Genomic DNA, 14,872 nt, shown 5'->3' on the forward strand with positions numbered 1-14,872 from the left:
TCAACTTCCAGCCTTTTCTTTTCTACTGAATTGCATGCAGAGAAATGTGAAGTTTTATGTAAAAACCAATACATTAAAAATTCTGACATTCAAAGAAGATAAAACAAGGGAGGGTTATTTGTTTGCTTTACCAAAGGATACAGTATATGATTCTTTATAGAGGCAACTTTCCTCAACATTTAAGGTGGTTTCATTTTTTAAAAAATTCTTTGTAATCTTTTAGAGATACATAAGTTCTACACACTTGAATAATGCATGTTTTAAAAGTATATCTTATTATAAATATTCCCAAGATTCAATAATTATTTCATCTACTTGAAAATGAATATTTTATAAAGATAGAAAAGGCAAAGAAAGGGAAATACACATATGCTCTTAATAAACATAAATCTCACATTTTGTATGATGCTTTGCTGATAATAAATCTCTTTCATATACCTTTTTTCCTGAAAGCTTCACTATGAATCTCTGAGTTACTATCTCTATTTTATAATGGAGACAAGGGTTGACAGAGACTAGAGGACTTGCCTAAACTCCTCAGACACAGAGCAGTTGATTTTTAGATCTGAGCCCTCCTCATTGCCCTCCAATGATGCTCACAGGGCACCAGCATTAGCCAGAAGGGTAATGTTTGTAGGTCTCTTGACCAAGATCCTGGATGAGCTAAATTCTCACTTTTATCGAAAGGATATAATTCCACTGTGCTAGCAAGAATATTAAGATTTTTGGGGGAGGAAAAATCCCAGTACATCTTCCTCATTCTTAAAGATAACCCTATCATGTCCTCTTGAAGCTAAGAATTGATTCTATGGGAGAATGGAAAATGTGATCACAAGGATAAGCTATTATCTCTCCTCTCTCCATCATTCTCATAATGCTCCCTCTCTGGAATATTTGTTGAGCTCTGCATCCTTGTACAATAAGCAAAGCTTTAGTTGTTTTTAATGCTATATGGTAACTGAAATAAAATAATTCCTATGTTTTGCAGCTCTCTATTTCCTTGGTTTTCATTTTCCTAACCCAATAGCACTTACTTTAGGAAAAGGGTTTACGTACCACTGGCTCAAAGAACAGAAGTCCCATTGCATCTACATTCTCTGGGTTGAAAAAACCTAGCACATTTTCAGTCCATTGCTTATTATTCCTGCTCAGGCCACCCTTGGACTCATCACATTTGTCAGACTTGATTTCTTTCCTCTTTCTCATCTGAGAGCAGGTGGATCAAGACAGTTCTTTGGAGGCTCAATGAGTAATTTCTCTTGAAATTTCTCTTGAAATTCCTTGGCACATCTCTCTCGTCTGCCAAGGAATGAAAATTCAGACAATCACATAGATCATTTTGACTAGTGCCAAATAAATTCCACCAAATGCTACTGGCAATAATTACAGTATGTCACTAGAAAATGTGAACTTTTTCTAGCATCAGGCTTTAGTCTTATCCTGAGTGCCATGAAAATGAGAGAGAGGAGACAGATTTCTCCATAGAAATGACATGGATTTCTTATGACCAGGGAAATGAAGGAGGTTGAAACGTCTGGAACAGGATGCAAAGGATTAAGTAGCAAACACCAAGTTTTGACTGCCCTTTGCTGACAGAACACTTGCCAACTACTCCCCAAATTAGGCAAAGTGGTGAATAAAGACCACCATTTTGTTACAAGCAGGCCTGTGGGTTCTGGCTAGGGAAAAACATAACCTGTTGTAGCTTACAAAAAAGAACGCTCTTCGGTAAGAATGCAAACTCCTGAAAGGCGGTATGTGAGAGTCTGCTCTCCAGGAGGTTTTAGCATCCCAAAGTCTACTAAGATTTTCGGCTCAACCACAACACTGTCTTTTATACAAACAGGGTCAGGTAGTCACCTCAAAGGGCCGAGCAAGACCATGGACAAGGCAGCTGGGTGAACCAAGTTTAAAAGAGAAAAAAAAAAGAATAAGCCAAGGAGAGCTGCAGAATGGCGAGAAAAGGCAGAGACGCATAGGACGGATAAGAAGGGAGGAGGGATGAGGGGAGGGAGTGGAGAGAGGAGAAAGCTGAGCGCGGACGTCAGGAACAAAAGCTCCAGCGGAGTCTGGCGAAGGTACTAAGGGAGCATGGGGTGTTTTGAATAATTATTAAAATTAGCGTGTGTCTGCGCCATCCTGTGGGTGTGGCGCAGAGCGGAGTGTAAACTCTAGCGGGGCTGGAGCAAACATTGGATTAGCGGCAGCAGCCTGCCAGCCTGCCCGAGGAGTGCGGGGACCAGCGCGCGGCACGCCGACCGGCACGATGGCCTCGTCTCAGGGGAAGAACGAGCTGAAATTCGCTGACTGGATGGCAACTCTACCGGAGAGCATCCACAGCATCCCTCTCACCAATTTAGCCATCCCAGGTAGGCGCACAGAGGCGGTGGACCCTGCGCTCGGTGCCGGCTTCACCTGCCCCGCCCTGCTTTATATGCCACTAAGTGGTAACTTGCCACGATGCCCGCGGGAGGGAAACTCGTCTCCAGGGGTGGGTCTCGGGCCAGGCGAGCGCGTGCCTGGGTGCCTCCGGCCTCCTGGCCTTTTCCAAACCTCTGGGGACCGTGGCGCGGGGAGTCAAGGTGACTGCTTTCGACCCGGCTTTTGAAGCAGGCTGTGTGAGAGGGCTGGGGCAGGGGAAAGGCTTGGCTCTAGGATGGCGCCTGGTGCCCCCTCCCTCGGTTTTCTCCGCAGACTTGAGGGGTGGGGAGTTCTGGTTCTGTAGGGTGACGGTGCGCGGTGAGCGCAAGCTGGTGTCCTAGGGGCTTGATTCCAGCTCCTGGACCTCCGATTCTATCCCTGTCACGGAATCCAGCGGGTTCGGTAGAGATAACAGTTAGAACCTACTCCAGTCATTAATATTTGCCCCCGGTCTCCTTTAAAGAGACAAAGAGCTTCCCCAAGAGTGATGAAAGTTGAGGGACGGGCAACGGCATGATCGCTGCCCTTGACTGGGGGCGAGGGGCGGAGGGCGCCGTTTCGGAGTCTGCGTGGACCCGGAGGGCCAGGCCGGGTGGCCAGTGTCTGGATTTTAGTCTAAGTGCTGTTAGCAACGAATAGCGCCCGGGTCTGGAGAGCGAACCCTTGCGGACCATGCGTTCGTTGCTCAGGACAGAAGCCGGGCAGGGTAGCCTGCCTGACCAGCGGCGGAGGGGTGGGATTAACAGGCAGACCACGGGGAAAAGGTGATTGCGCCGTTGTCCAGATAGCCTAAAAGGAAGGAAGCCTGGGCAAGCCGAGTAAGCGACAGGAGGCATCCCGAAGCTTCAGCAAGGCACACGCGACTTGGACCAGAGGACTCGGCAGGTTTCTGGGGCGGGTGCGCGCCCCAGCAGCTCCTAGCTCAGGTGTGCAGGAGGGAGGACGTTTTAGGACAGTGTACCACGGTGACAGGCGAGGATACGGCCACACGTCGTTACCAATTAGACTTTTTACTTGGGCCGAGGGAGCAGACGTGTTATCCTTCCAGAGCCGGCTAGAGGGCAAATTACCGACAGGTAGTCCACCTCTGCTCCTAGCTGAGCCCAGTTACCAAGTTCAACCTTCTGGTCTACCTCCTTTTGCTTTGCCCCATCCAGCGCCCCCTCTCAAACACTGAGGGAAAAGATAATTTAAATAAAAAGAATAATTAAAAAGAAGAAGCAGAAGCAGCAAAAGAAGGTGTTTCTTGAAAATTCCAAGAGGCTCTAACCAACAGCGTTGGAATTGATCAGTAACAAATCAATGGTCGTTAGTCAAGTGGATGTTCGCAAGATGATAGGCACATGCTACCTCTGAGTGCCAACTCCAGAAGCGAAACCTTTGTCTCTTTTTGCCCATCTTCAAGAGGTAGCTTCCCAAGAGCCCAGTTGTCTCCAAAGAAAAGAACAATCCAACTTCTCCAGGCTACACTTACCCTGCTACGTGGGTGAGCCTGGGGATTGCTCTTTTGAAGGAGACAGTAGAAAGTACACAACTTTGTTGGCAAAATTCCACTCACTTCCACAGGTGTTCCTATCTTCTTTCTTCCTTTTTCTTCGGTTTTTAAGGTTATTTTCGTATGGTCTCACCTGAGGATTTCTGTACACATATAGAAGATAAGAAGGGCAAGGACTCTGATGCCAGCCTTCTGATACGTGACTCTCTAGGGAGCCAGGGAGGTTAAAAGCCTAAGGTGACACTGCTAATTCTGAAGGATGGTCTGAATCTCTTTCTGTAACGGTTCACTTTGCAAAGCCCTATTATGTACTCCAGCTCACATAATTCTTCCCTATCCCTTGTGAAGCAGTTATTGCTGGTACAATATTAACTCCATTTCACAAATGGAAAAATTGCAGTTCCATGAAGGCAAATGACCTACTCTCAGTTCAGTGATCTGACCTCCTAAAGTGGTCCTTTAGGGAATATCTCCTAAATTTGGAGTTGGGGGGGAAATGCTTTGGTGTTTATTTCTGGATAACTCAGCAGCAACAAGTACTAGCCAGATTGAAGGAACAAGGAAATATGCTTTAGCAGGAACAGGGTAATGTTCCTTTTTCTCCCCATTGAACAAATTGAAAGCCTGAGCTCAGAGACTTTGACATTCTGGTTGTCTTAGAGACATAAAGATGACAGCATTGGGTGCAGTGGGAATTTCCACTGCTTTCCCAACCCCTCTTCATATTATACTCCAGGTGGGTCCCCTGAAAAGCCTCTCGTTCTCACTCCCAATACTTCTGAGGAAAAAAAACCCAAACATTTTTCCAAATCTACACCCTGAATTCTCCCATGATTCTGTAACATAGATTTGGTAGATCCATACATATAAATCTAGGTTTAAAATGGGTTTTGGTACCTTTCTGTATTACTCAACTGTGAGAATTTGGGGAGGAAAAAAGACATTCAAACTTCCATAGTCAGAGAAGACTAATTGGAGACTATTAAACACTAATGGAATAATTGCCTTAAAATCATGCTAATAGCTTCCTGGCTGCTACATGTTTACTTGGCCAGTTGCTACAGCTTGAATTAAGTAATTATCTCCACCATTTAAAACCACTCCTGATGTACCGCACAAGTGTTCCTGTGGAAGAGAACTGCTGCTAGGTCATCCTCAAAGCATCAGGTTTTCTTAGGTGACACAATTGGAGAGTGAAGAGATGCCTAATTATGAGGCCACCCACTTGGGTCGGCTAAACCAAATTACCCAGGGCAAGTGCAAAGAACAATCTGCAGGTGTGTGATACTCACCACCACCACAAGTGCACTTCTGGCATCTCTAAACGTTTTTCAGCGCCTATATCTTGAATGCATTCAGAACCAAATTTCTCAGTGGCTGTTTTGCATTTAAATGGCCTCATGATTTGGTATTGACTGGCCTAAAGAATTAAGTTAATAATTAGTATTTGTAGTTTTACTTTCAATTTATCTTTCAAAGGAATGGTGTTATCAGAATACAATGACACTCAGATTTTAGTCTCATTTATCATGTCTTCCTCTCTCTGGTAACACCAAACTAAGTTTTCATTCATACATATTTGTTTAACAATACTCTGGCATTTTGGATTATGAATGATGCTTCCTCTCAGGTAAGCAGGTGAGAGGATAAACAGGATGGAAGCAGGAACATAGAATAAAATTCAGGTGAAATTCTGGTGAGTCTGATGAATTTCTGGCATCTTTGAAGCAGAGTTTTTAATTCTGGAATCACGGTGGCTCCAGAACCATTGTAAAGAGATCCATCATGGAACGAGCAAGCTGTTGCTTAATCTGGATGACATTTTGGTGATCTGGGTCTATGACAGGGAGTCATTTTGTCCAAAACCTAAATGCTTAGGAAAGGTTTCTGTTTTATGGAAGGGATCTGCTAAGCATTTTCCAATATGTATTGAAAGTCTTCTTTACAAATGACCATGTGATAATGAAGGATTGGACAAAATCTTGTGGAACTGGAACCTCAGAGAAAGTGTATGTTTTCGTGATGTTGGAGGAGTTCACTGAGAGAATGTGACCACCAGTTGACCCTTGAGCTGGGCCCAGGCAATTAGAGACTTCTTACCTGCTCCCCATTCTTGGGATGTATGTTCTGCTCATGTCTCCACAGCCACAGTCTTTTTCAAGGACGTTGCCTTGAGAGAGCAATGTGTTGTTGAAGCCATCTGGAAGGAATATGTGACTGAATCCAGTTAAGGCCTCTCTACAAACTTTTAAGAATCTGGCAGGTTACTGCAGAGATCTCATCTTGTGGTCGCTCAAGACAAAGCTCCTACTTAAATTCCCCTGCTTATTAAACCTGCCACCTACCAATCTGGAGTGGCCTGCCTCTTTCTTTGATCTCTCCTTGCCCTTGAGTACCATGGCCAATTTGTGAACCAACACTTGATTAGGAATTGTTGCTTATACTTTAGATAAGGAACACAGAAATGCTTCAGAAATCAATAACTGTATCTGTCAATTTTGTTCATTTCTTATGGAAAATGTCAACGCCAATGGAAAAAAAAGTTTTACTTCAGGAAACTAGGTGTTCATTCAGCTCTGATTTCTGTGTTCTTGTGTCTGCTTTGATTAGTTTTTAATTTCTTCCATCATGGCACTCTCTCCTTGTTGTTGCCAGTGGTCCTGGAGCCAACTGTCTTCTTCCTTTTCCTTGTAATTTACTATTTCTATTTTGATTGGGATGAGATAATCTAAAGAATGAATCTTGGATGGGGTCTGATTACAAATTTCTTTTTAAAAGCAGGCTTTTTAATTATATCTTTATAGTTAGGATAGTGATATGAAAGTTAATCTTTCGGATTAACCAAAAACCAGCAAAATTGTTCAGGATGAACACCTATTTTGTGTTGCCTTTCTAATTCTCATTTTGTTTTGATTTTGCTAAAGAAGAAAAATTGAAGAACACCTAGAACATAATTTATTCTACTAGGACATTTTCTGGATGAGTTGAACGGAGTCACCGACTATTATTCATCAATATAAAGTAATACTTAAGCCATTTTATAGTTCACAAAGTGTTTCCTCATGTACACATGTGTTTTTCACATGTTCTATCAATAATTATCTAAGGTCTTTCCAAAATTGGCTCGGATACCAGCAATATCAATGTGCATAGGAATTTGGTAGAAACGCAGCATCTTAGACCCCACCCCTCAGATTGATTTAATCATGATTTGTATTTTAACAAGATGATCAGGTGATTTATATACACATTAAACATTTGAGAAATACCGCTTTAGAGTATCTCTTAGGAGATCCTTTATGTAAGTGGCAGAGCCAAATTTAAATATGCATCTTTGCCTAAGCTCTTTGTATTTGTCCATGCAGTCTATCTATGAATGTTCAAATTTACAATCAGGCTTAGAGCCAGCACCTCCTATTTACTCAAGGCTAATGGGCCAGTTTGGGAACATTTCTGATAACTGACATTACAGTTCATCATGCACCTTGAACAATAAATGTGATTTAATTGCTACTTAAGTGTTCAAATTAGGCCTTGTGATAGATGTAATAAACCTTTCCCTTCATTTCCTTAAAATCCTGCTGCTTGTTGATATCAGCCATCAACAGCACTTAAAATCAGCCCATCTGGTGATGCTAGTGGTCACTAATGACAATTTAGAAAACATCCCTGTATTGGTTCTTTGTTCATTTGGTTTCATTCTTTGTTGCATTAACAGGTCCAGCTACTTTGGTTGTATTTATAGGTTCCAGATTCATTTAACTTATCTATAAGCTAGAACTTCTCAATATTGCTCTTGAGTAATAGCGGCATCATGAATGCCGAAGTTAGTAACAAGCAGCATCAGAAGGCCATTGAAACAGAGGTAAGCAGCAAATTGATTTTCAATAGAAAGGAAATGATGAATCTTTTTTGTATTTGTAAACCATGCCTCATTTATTTGAAGCATGGCATACATGGAATAGAAACATGCATAAATGTGGTTATAACTCACTTTTTTGAATTTAGTTGTTTGGCATAATCAGTATTATAAATTGTTAAAATTAAAAAAAAAAAAAGCCTTTTAAGTTGCCAAAATGTTTATATGTTAAGGCTCACGCACTTTACTCATAGAAAAATTTCTCATATTCCTACTTAGAGTTTATTTTCTCTTATTTAATTCCAACTCCACCCAATCAAAATAGAGTAAATTGCAAAGAGGAGGAATAAGACTGTTGAGTACCATGCATCAGCAATAACAATAGAGAATATTCGTGAAGGAAGACTAGCAAATAACGATATAGGAATACAAAAGGTAGCTTCTCTAAATTCTGCCAGCTTAAAGGTAAAATCAGAGTTATGTTGTCAGTTTTGACCCCTCCCAAGTACCTCCTTAATGGATTTCTAAATAGTTCTAGAAATCTATGGATAAATTCTTTAGTGTTTTATAAGGCAATCATTGGGGCTACCACCTATCTGCCATTTTCCTTCTTTCCTGTTTTGGGGAAGTTGTGGGGTGCTCTCACTTTCGCTGCTTTCACACATAGAGGAACTGTGCTTTCATAGTTTTATACCCCAAACTCTACTACTGCTGGCTGTCTCCCTAGGGCCTGTGCTATGTCCATAGAGGCTCAACATTGGGAATGTTAATATTTCACAAGGGCCCTGGACTCCTCTGTGGTCGAAAGTTCCCAGGGCTGGGTCCAGCATAGCGGACGCTGCTGATGCCAGGTTCTACTACTGTTGACCCCGTCTGCCATCACTGTTGAGTGAGTGCCAACACTGCCAGAACCTTGCAATCTTTTTCCTGGTATGGATGTCAACAAAAGAACTCTTTGAATTTTTATTGATTCTTTTGTTGTTTTGGCCCCTTGCCCTAAGACTCAAGTATGAGTTTATGAGGGCCAGGCAGAGGACAATATGTAGGATAGTTTTCATTCTGTACTCTGCATCATTCTCAATGTTCGCTCACTGTGTTTGTGTACTTGTGTGTGTGCACGTGTGCGTGTGTGTGCACACATGCAAAATGTGCATCAACCTTCTCTGAAGATAACTTCTTTCTAAGAAGCTTCTTGATTTTTCTTATAAGTAGATGTCTGATGGGTGCTACCTAATTACTTATTCCTCCTGACAGGTCCAGAGTAGGTATACAGCTGGGGTCTATATTGTTCCCAGTGAGCAGCCTGGGACATTGTAAATAGAGCCAAATAATATAACATATCTAAAGTAATCTCTAATAGCTCTATTGTTTTCAAGTATATTAGTAGAGTAATTGCTTTCGGTTTTCCAGAAAAGGTTGTTTCACACACATGCACGGGTATGCACACATTTTAATTATTATTCGTTAAAGGGGTCAGCTCTGTTGATCTGGAATTTTTGCCTTTTACTACCAATGAGACTGCGTCTTACCCACAAGCATTAGTTTTTTGGTTTTTTTTTTTTCATTTTATAGAATTTTTAATAGTGAACAAAAAATTAGAAAAATATAATTATATGATGGTATGGTTTAGCTTTTTCATATTTACTTTGAGGTTTGCACAGAAAATGCCAATAAAATTTACAAATTATAAGCAGAGCTCTGAAGCATTAGTTTTTGAAACTTCTAGAACTCAAATTATGGGATATGAGAAGCTTATATATTCTCTTACCTCTCCTTGTCTGACTAGGATTAAGATCAATCTCAGAAGACTGGGAACCAGAAAAGTATCTAAATTATATATTTCAAAAAGCAGGGGGAAGTGAGAGAGAAATTTACCATTATTCAGACAGGATTCTGTCACCAGATGCTTTCTACAGCACCATATGCTTTTATTATGCTCTATTAAGAGAGGAAGATGGGTCAGGGAGAAGGATAGGAGGAGATAGTTAAACATTCTTGAGAAGCAGCCAGGATTAGTCACCTCTGGAGATCAGGTACTGAAACAGATGGCCCATCGATTTATTAGATGTGCTTTTATGTTCCTATATTTTATTACAGATCCTGGGAGTGGATAGCTCTTATACCATTCTTTATTAAATGCCAGTTAATATTACGTTTTACATAGAAGAATTCTTCCTGTCAGTTAATTTTTATGAAGCGACCATGTTTGTCCTTAGTCAATATTATAAGCGATGGTTGTGTTCCTTCATTCACTTGGAGAATTTTTATTTTAGGAAAGAAAATGGACCATGCTGAATGGCGATCTTAGTTGCTTGCTAGGCTTTCATGGAGCCCCACTCTGCTTTGTTGGGTCGTGAAGAAGTAGATGCACTTGAAGGAGTCCTGATGGACAAATGGGAACTTACTTCAATGCAGCTCCCACATCATACTCCCCTGTTGCCACATGGTGGAGGAGGAGGAGGAAGAGGAGAGGGCAGACCAAGGACCATGGCTACCTTAGCATAGAGTTCTCCCTAAACACATTTCTGCCATGACCTGCCCTGGGCTTTGCTCAGAAAAAAAGGGTGGTGAGGGGTTGTGAAGATCCAGCCTTAAAAATTACTGGAAGGGAAGGCTGCAGCACTATAGACTTTTGTCCAGTCTTTATCACTCCCTCATATCTTCTTTTCTCTTTATATCAGCTCAGATTCCTTGGGTCCAGTATTAGAGTCTCACTCTTGAAAACGTCCTTAATTCTCCTGTCTCCCTCTTTCCTGTCCTGCTTGCCTGAACATTCAGTTTAAACTCAGTTTACCTATTCCAGTCCCAGAAAACGCCAATGACTAAACTTTGATAGAGAAAAATTACACAGCCTGGATGCCTTTGAATCATTAGAAATTTCTGACTATTAATCTTACTGCACATCCCTAGTAAGTTTATTTTCCTGTTCTCTGAGTTGATAATTTCATACCTCTTCTTGTTCCTCAAATCAACATCTTTTCCCACATCACCTCTTATAGAAAAAAAATATAGATGCAAACAGACAGGAACTTCCTGTTTCTCACCATTAATTTACCAACCCACTTGCATCTATTTCTGCATATTCTGAATTTTCTTCAGGTAAAAAGAAGACATGGACCTGCTCATACTTAAGTTCAGCTTCTCCACTTGTGGCCTGGAAACCATTCATTCAAATCTCCTCAAAATTGACTCTCAAATTTATCCCTTCTTTCCCCTGTGTCATTATTTTTCTCTACCTTTACTAGATCATTTTAACTAGTACATGAACATACGTTAATATTACTCCTCTTTAAAAAAAAAAAGGTCCACTTTGACTGCACACCTGTGTCTCTATCCATTGCACTATTTCTCTGGTATTTGTAAAAATATCTCCTCTGACTTCAGGTTAGTTCCCTTTCTCTTTCTAGCCATGCTAATTACATTATTTCCCCACCACTGCACTAAAACTTTTATCAAGGTTGTCAATCATTTTGCCAAAGGTGATGGTTAATTGTCTATCATCTTATTTGACCTTTGAGTATCATTTGATGTGGCTGACCATACTCTTCTCAAAATACGTTCTTCCTTTGCCTTCTAAATGGTACTTTATTATTATTATTATTATGGAAAAACATATAACATGAAATAATACCCTCAACAGTTTTTTAAGTATACAGTATTATTAGCTATAAGCACAATGGTATACAACAGATCTCTAGAATTTTTCATTTTTGATGACTGAAACTTTATAATCGTTAAATGACAAACAATCGTTTTTCCCCTCCTATCAGTCCCTGGCAACCACCATTTTACTTTCTGCTTTAATGAGTTTGACTACTTTAGATACCTCATATTAGTGACATAATATAGAATTTTTCCTGCTATGACTGGCTTATAAAGGCTTAGCATGTCTTTAACTTTAATCTATGTTGTAGCATATGGTAGGATTTTCTTCTTTTTCATGGATGAGTAATATTCTATTATGTATTATATAACTACATGGACATTTAGGTTGTTTCTGTATCTTGGCTATTGTGAATAATGGTGCAAAGAACAGTGAACATGAAAGTGCTAACATCATTATTTTAATTTTTTGGATAAATACCCAGAAGTAAGATTGGTGGCAATATACCATTTCTATTTTTAATTTTTTGAGGAACTGCCATATTGTTTTTCATAGCAGCTGCACCATTTTATATTCCCACCAACAAGTGTACAAGGCTCCAATTTTTATGCATCTTCACCAATACTTGTTATTTTGTTTTTTGTTTTTTGTTTTTTTTTATGACCATTTTACAGGTGTGGGTTTTAATATTAATTTCCTTGAGGATTAGTGATGTGAGCATTAACATATACATGTTGGCCATTTGTATGTCTTTTTTTTTTTTTTTTGAGAAATGTCTATTCAAGTATTTTGCCATTTTTAATTAGATTATTTGATACTTTGCTATTCGATTATGAGTTAATTATATATTTTGAAAATTAATCCCTTACAGAAGTATAGTTTGCAAATATTTTCTTCTATTTCAGAGGTTGCCTTTTCACTCTACCAATTCTTTGTTTTGCTCTGCAAAAGTTCTTTAGTTTGATTTAGTCCTACTTGTCTGTTTTTTTCTTTTTTTGTCTTTGCTTTTGGTGTCATATCCAAGAAATAAATCATTGCCAAGACCAATGTCCAGAAGCTTTCTCCCATGGTTTCATCTAGAAGTTTTAGTTTCAGGTCTTAATTTAAATTTTTAATTCATTTTGAGTTGAATTTTGTGTATGGTATGAGAGAAGGGCACAATTTCATTCTTTTGCATATAGGTTTTCAGTTTTCCCAACACATTTGTTAAAGAGACTATTTTTTCATTATTGTGTGTTCTTGGCAGTCTTGTTGAAGATTAGTTGGCTTTATACTTGTGGGTTTATTTCTGGACTCTATTTTGTTCGATTAGTCTATATGTTTGTCTTTATGCTAGTACCACACTGTTTTGATTACTATAGCTTTGTAGTATGTTTTGAAAGATGAAGTATGAGACCTTCAGCTTTGTTCTTTCTCAAGACTGCTATAGGGTCCTTTGTAGTCAAATGAATTTTAGGAATTTTTTTTCTAGTTCTATAAAAATTCCATTGGAATTTTGATGAGGATTGCATTGAATCCATAGATCACTTTGGGTAATTTGGACATTTTAACAACATTGTCTTCCATTCATGAATATGGTATGCCTTCCTATTTATTTGGATCTTTTAAAATTTCTTTCACAAATTATTGACAATTTTCTGAGAACAGATCTTTCACCTGCTTGATTTAGTCCAAGTATTTTATTCTTTTTCATTTTATTATATATAGGATCTTATATATAGGAAATCCTAAATGCTGCATTAAGAAACTGTTAGAACTAATCAACAAATTTAATAAAGTTGCAGGATACAAAAATCAACCTACAGAAATCGGTTGTGTTTTTGTATAGTAACAGCAAACTATCTGAGAAAGAAATGAAGAAAACAATCACATTCACAATAGCAAAAAAACCAATACAACAGTTAAGAATAAATTTATCCAAGGAAGTGAAAGATCTGGACAGTGAAACTTTAAGGATTTGATGAATGACATTGAAGAAGACACAAATAAATAGAAAGATATCTCATGTTTATGGATCAGAATAATTCATATTGTGACAACGTCCATACTACCCAAAGCCATTTATAGATTCAATGTAATCCTTATCAAAATTCCAATGAAATATTATGCAGAAATAGAAAAAACAAACCTAAAATTTGTATGGACCCACAAAAGACTTTGAATAGCCAAAGCAATCTTGAAAAAGAAGAACAAAGCTGAGGTATCACACTTCCTAATTTCAAACTATACTACAAATCTATAGTCATCAAAACAGTGTGGTACTGTCATAGAAACAAGTGCATTTACTAAAGAAACAGAATCAAGAACTCAGAAATAAACCCATGCCTATTGGTCAACTAATATTTGACAAAGGAGCCAAGAATCCTCAATAAAAGAAAGATAACCCTTTCAATAAATTGTGTTGGGAAAACTGGATATTCACATGCAAAAGAATGAAATTGGACCTTTATCTTATACTATACACAAATGAAATTGAACCCCTATCTTATACTATACACAAAAATCAGCTCAAAATGAATTTAAAGACTTAAACATAAGATCCAAAACTGTAAGACTCTTAGAGGAAAGCATAGGAGAAAATCTGTTTGCCATTGGTCTTGGGAATTAATTTTTGGATATGACAGCAAAAGCACAAGCAACAAAAGCATAAATAAATAAGTGGGACCATATCAAACTAAAATGCCCTGCACAGCAGAAGAAATAATCAATAATATGAAGAAGCAACCTATGAAATTGGAGAAAATATTTGTAAATCATATATCTTATAATGAGTTAATTTACAAAATATATAAGGAACTCCTACAACTCAAAAGCAAAATAATAATAATAGTAATAATAATGATCTGATTAAAAAGTTGGTAGAGGATATGAATAGACATTTTCCAAAGACGACATACAAGTGACCAACAGGTACATGGAGAGATGTGCAAAATCACTAATCAGAGAAGTGCAAATCAAAACCACCATGAGATATCACCTCACACGTATTAGAATGGTTATCATTAAAAAAGATATAGTCAACCTGGCTACAGATACTGGAAGCCTTTTAAACCTTTTCTGTGAATGTGACCTCTTGACTTGTGCTTGTAGATTCCTAATTTGAGGGATTTGCCAGTTATTTTTCCGGGATTTCATAGTTTCTCACTCCCTCTGGTGTCTGTCATCATGCCACCCATCTATTTTTTGTTCTCAGCAGCTTCCAGGCATCTAGAATATGCCAGGTCTCATCAGGGTTCCAAGACAGGCAAGACAGTAGCCATTTCCTTGGTTGGTGCCCTGAAAAGCCAGGATTTGGGACACATGCTCTACTCTTCCCTCTCCCCTAAGGGAGAGGCCGCCAAGCTCTATTGACCTCTGTCTGTTGTGCAGCAAGTCCTCTGCAGCAGCAACAAGCCACCCAGCTTTTTTGTTCTCAGTGGCCCACAGGCATCTAGAGTATGTTGTTTCATTCGTGCTCAGAGACAGGCAAGATGGAAGACAGTTCCTCACACAG

General features: G+C 39.2%; 1 protein-coding gene across 1 annotated transcript in view; it reads left to right on the plus strand.

Annotated features, from left to right (window-relative positions):
- Window positions 1-2,043: 2,043 nt before the first annotated feature.
- PLCXD3 (phosphatidylinositol specific phospholipase C X domain containing 3) overlaps window positions 2,044-14,872 on the plus strand; it is a 139,854-nt gene continuing 127,025 nt past the window's right edge. The window contains exon 1 of the mRNA XM_039842586.1: window positions 2,044-2,369. Coding sequence (XP_039698520.1) covers window positions 2,267-2,369 — 103 coding nt within the window. The 5' untranslated portion in view covers window positions 2,044-2,266. The remainder of the gene's footprint in view (window positions 2,370-14,872) is intronic.

Source organism: Pteropus medius, unplaced genomic scaffold (genome assembly GCF_902729225.1).
Source record: "Pteropus medius unplaced genomic scaffold, Ma_sr-lr_union100, whole genome shotgun sequence".
Taxonomy (NCBI): domain Eukaryota; kingdom Metazoa; phylum Chordata; class Mammalia; order Chiroptera; family Pteropodidae; genus Pteropus; species Pteropus medius.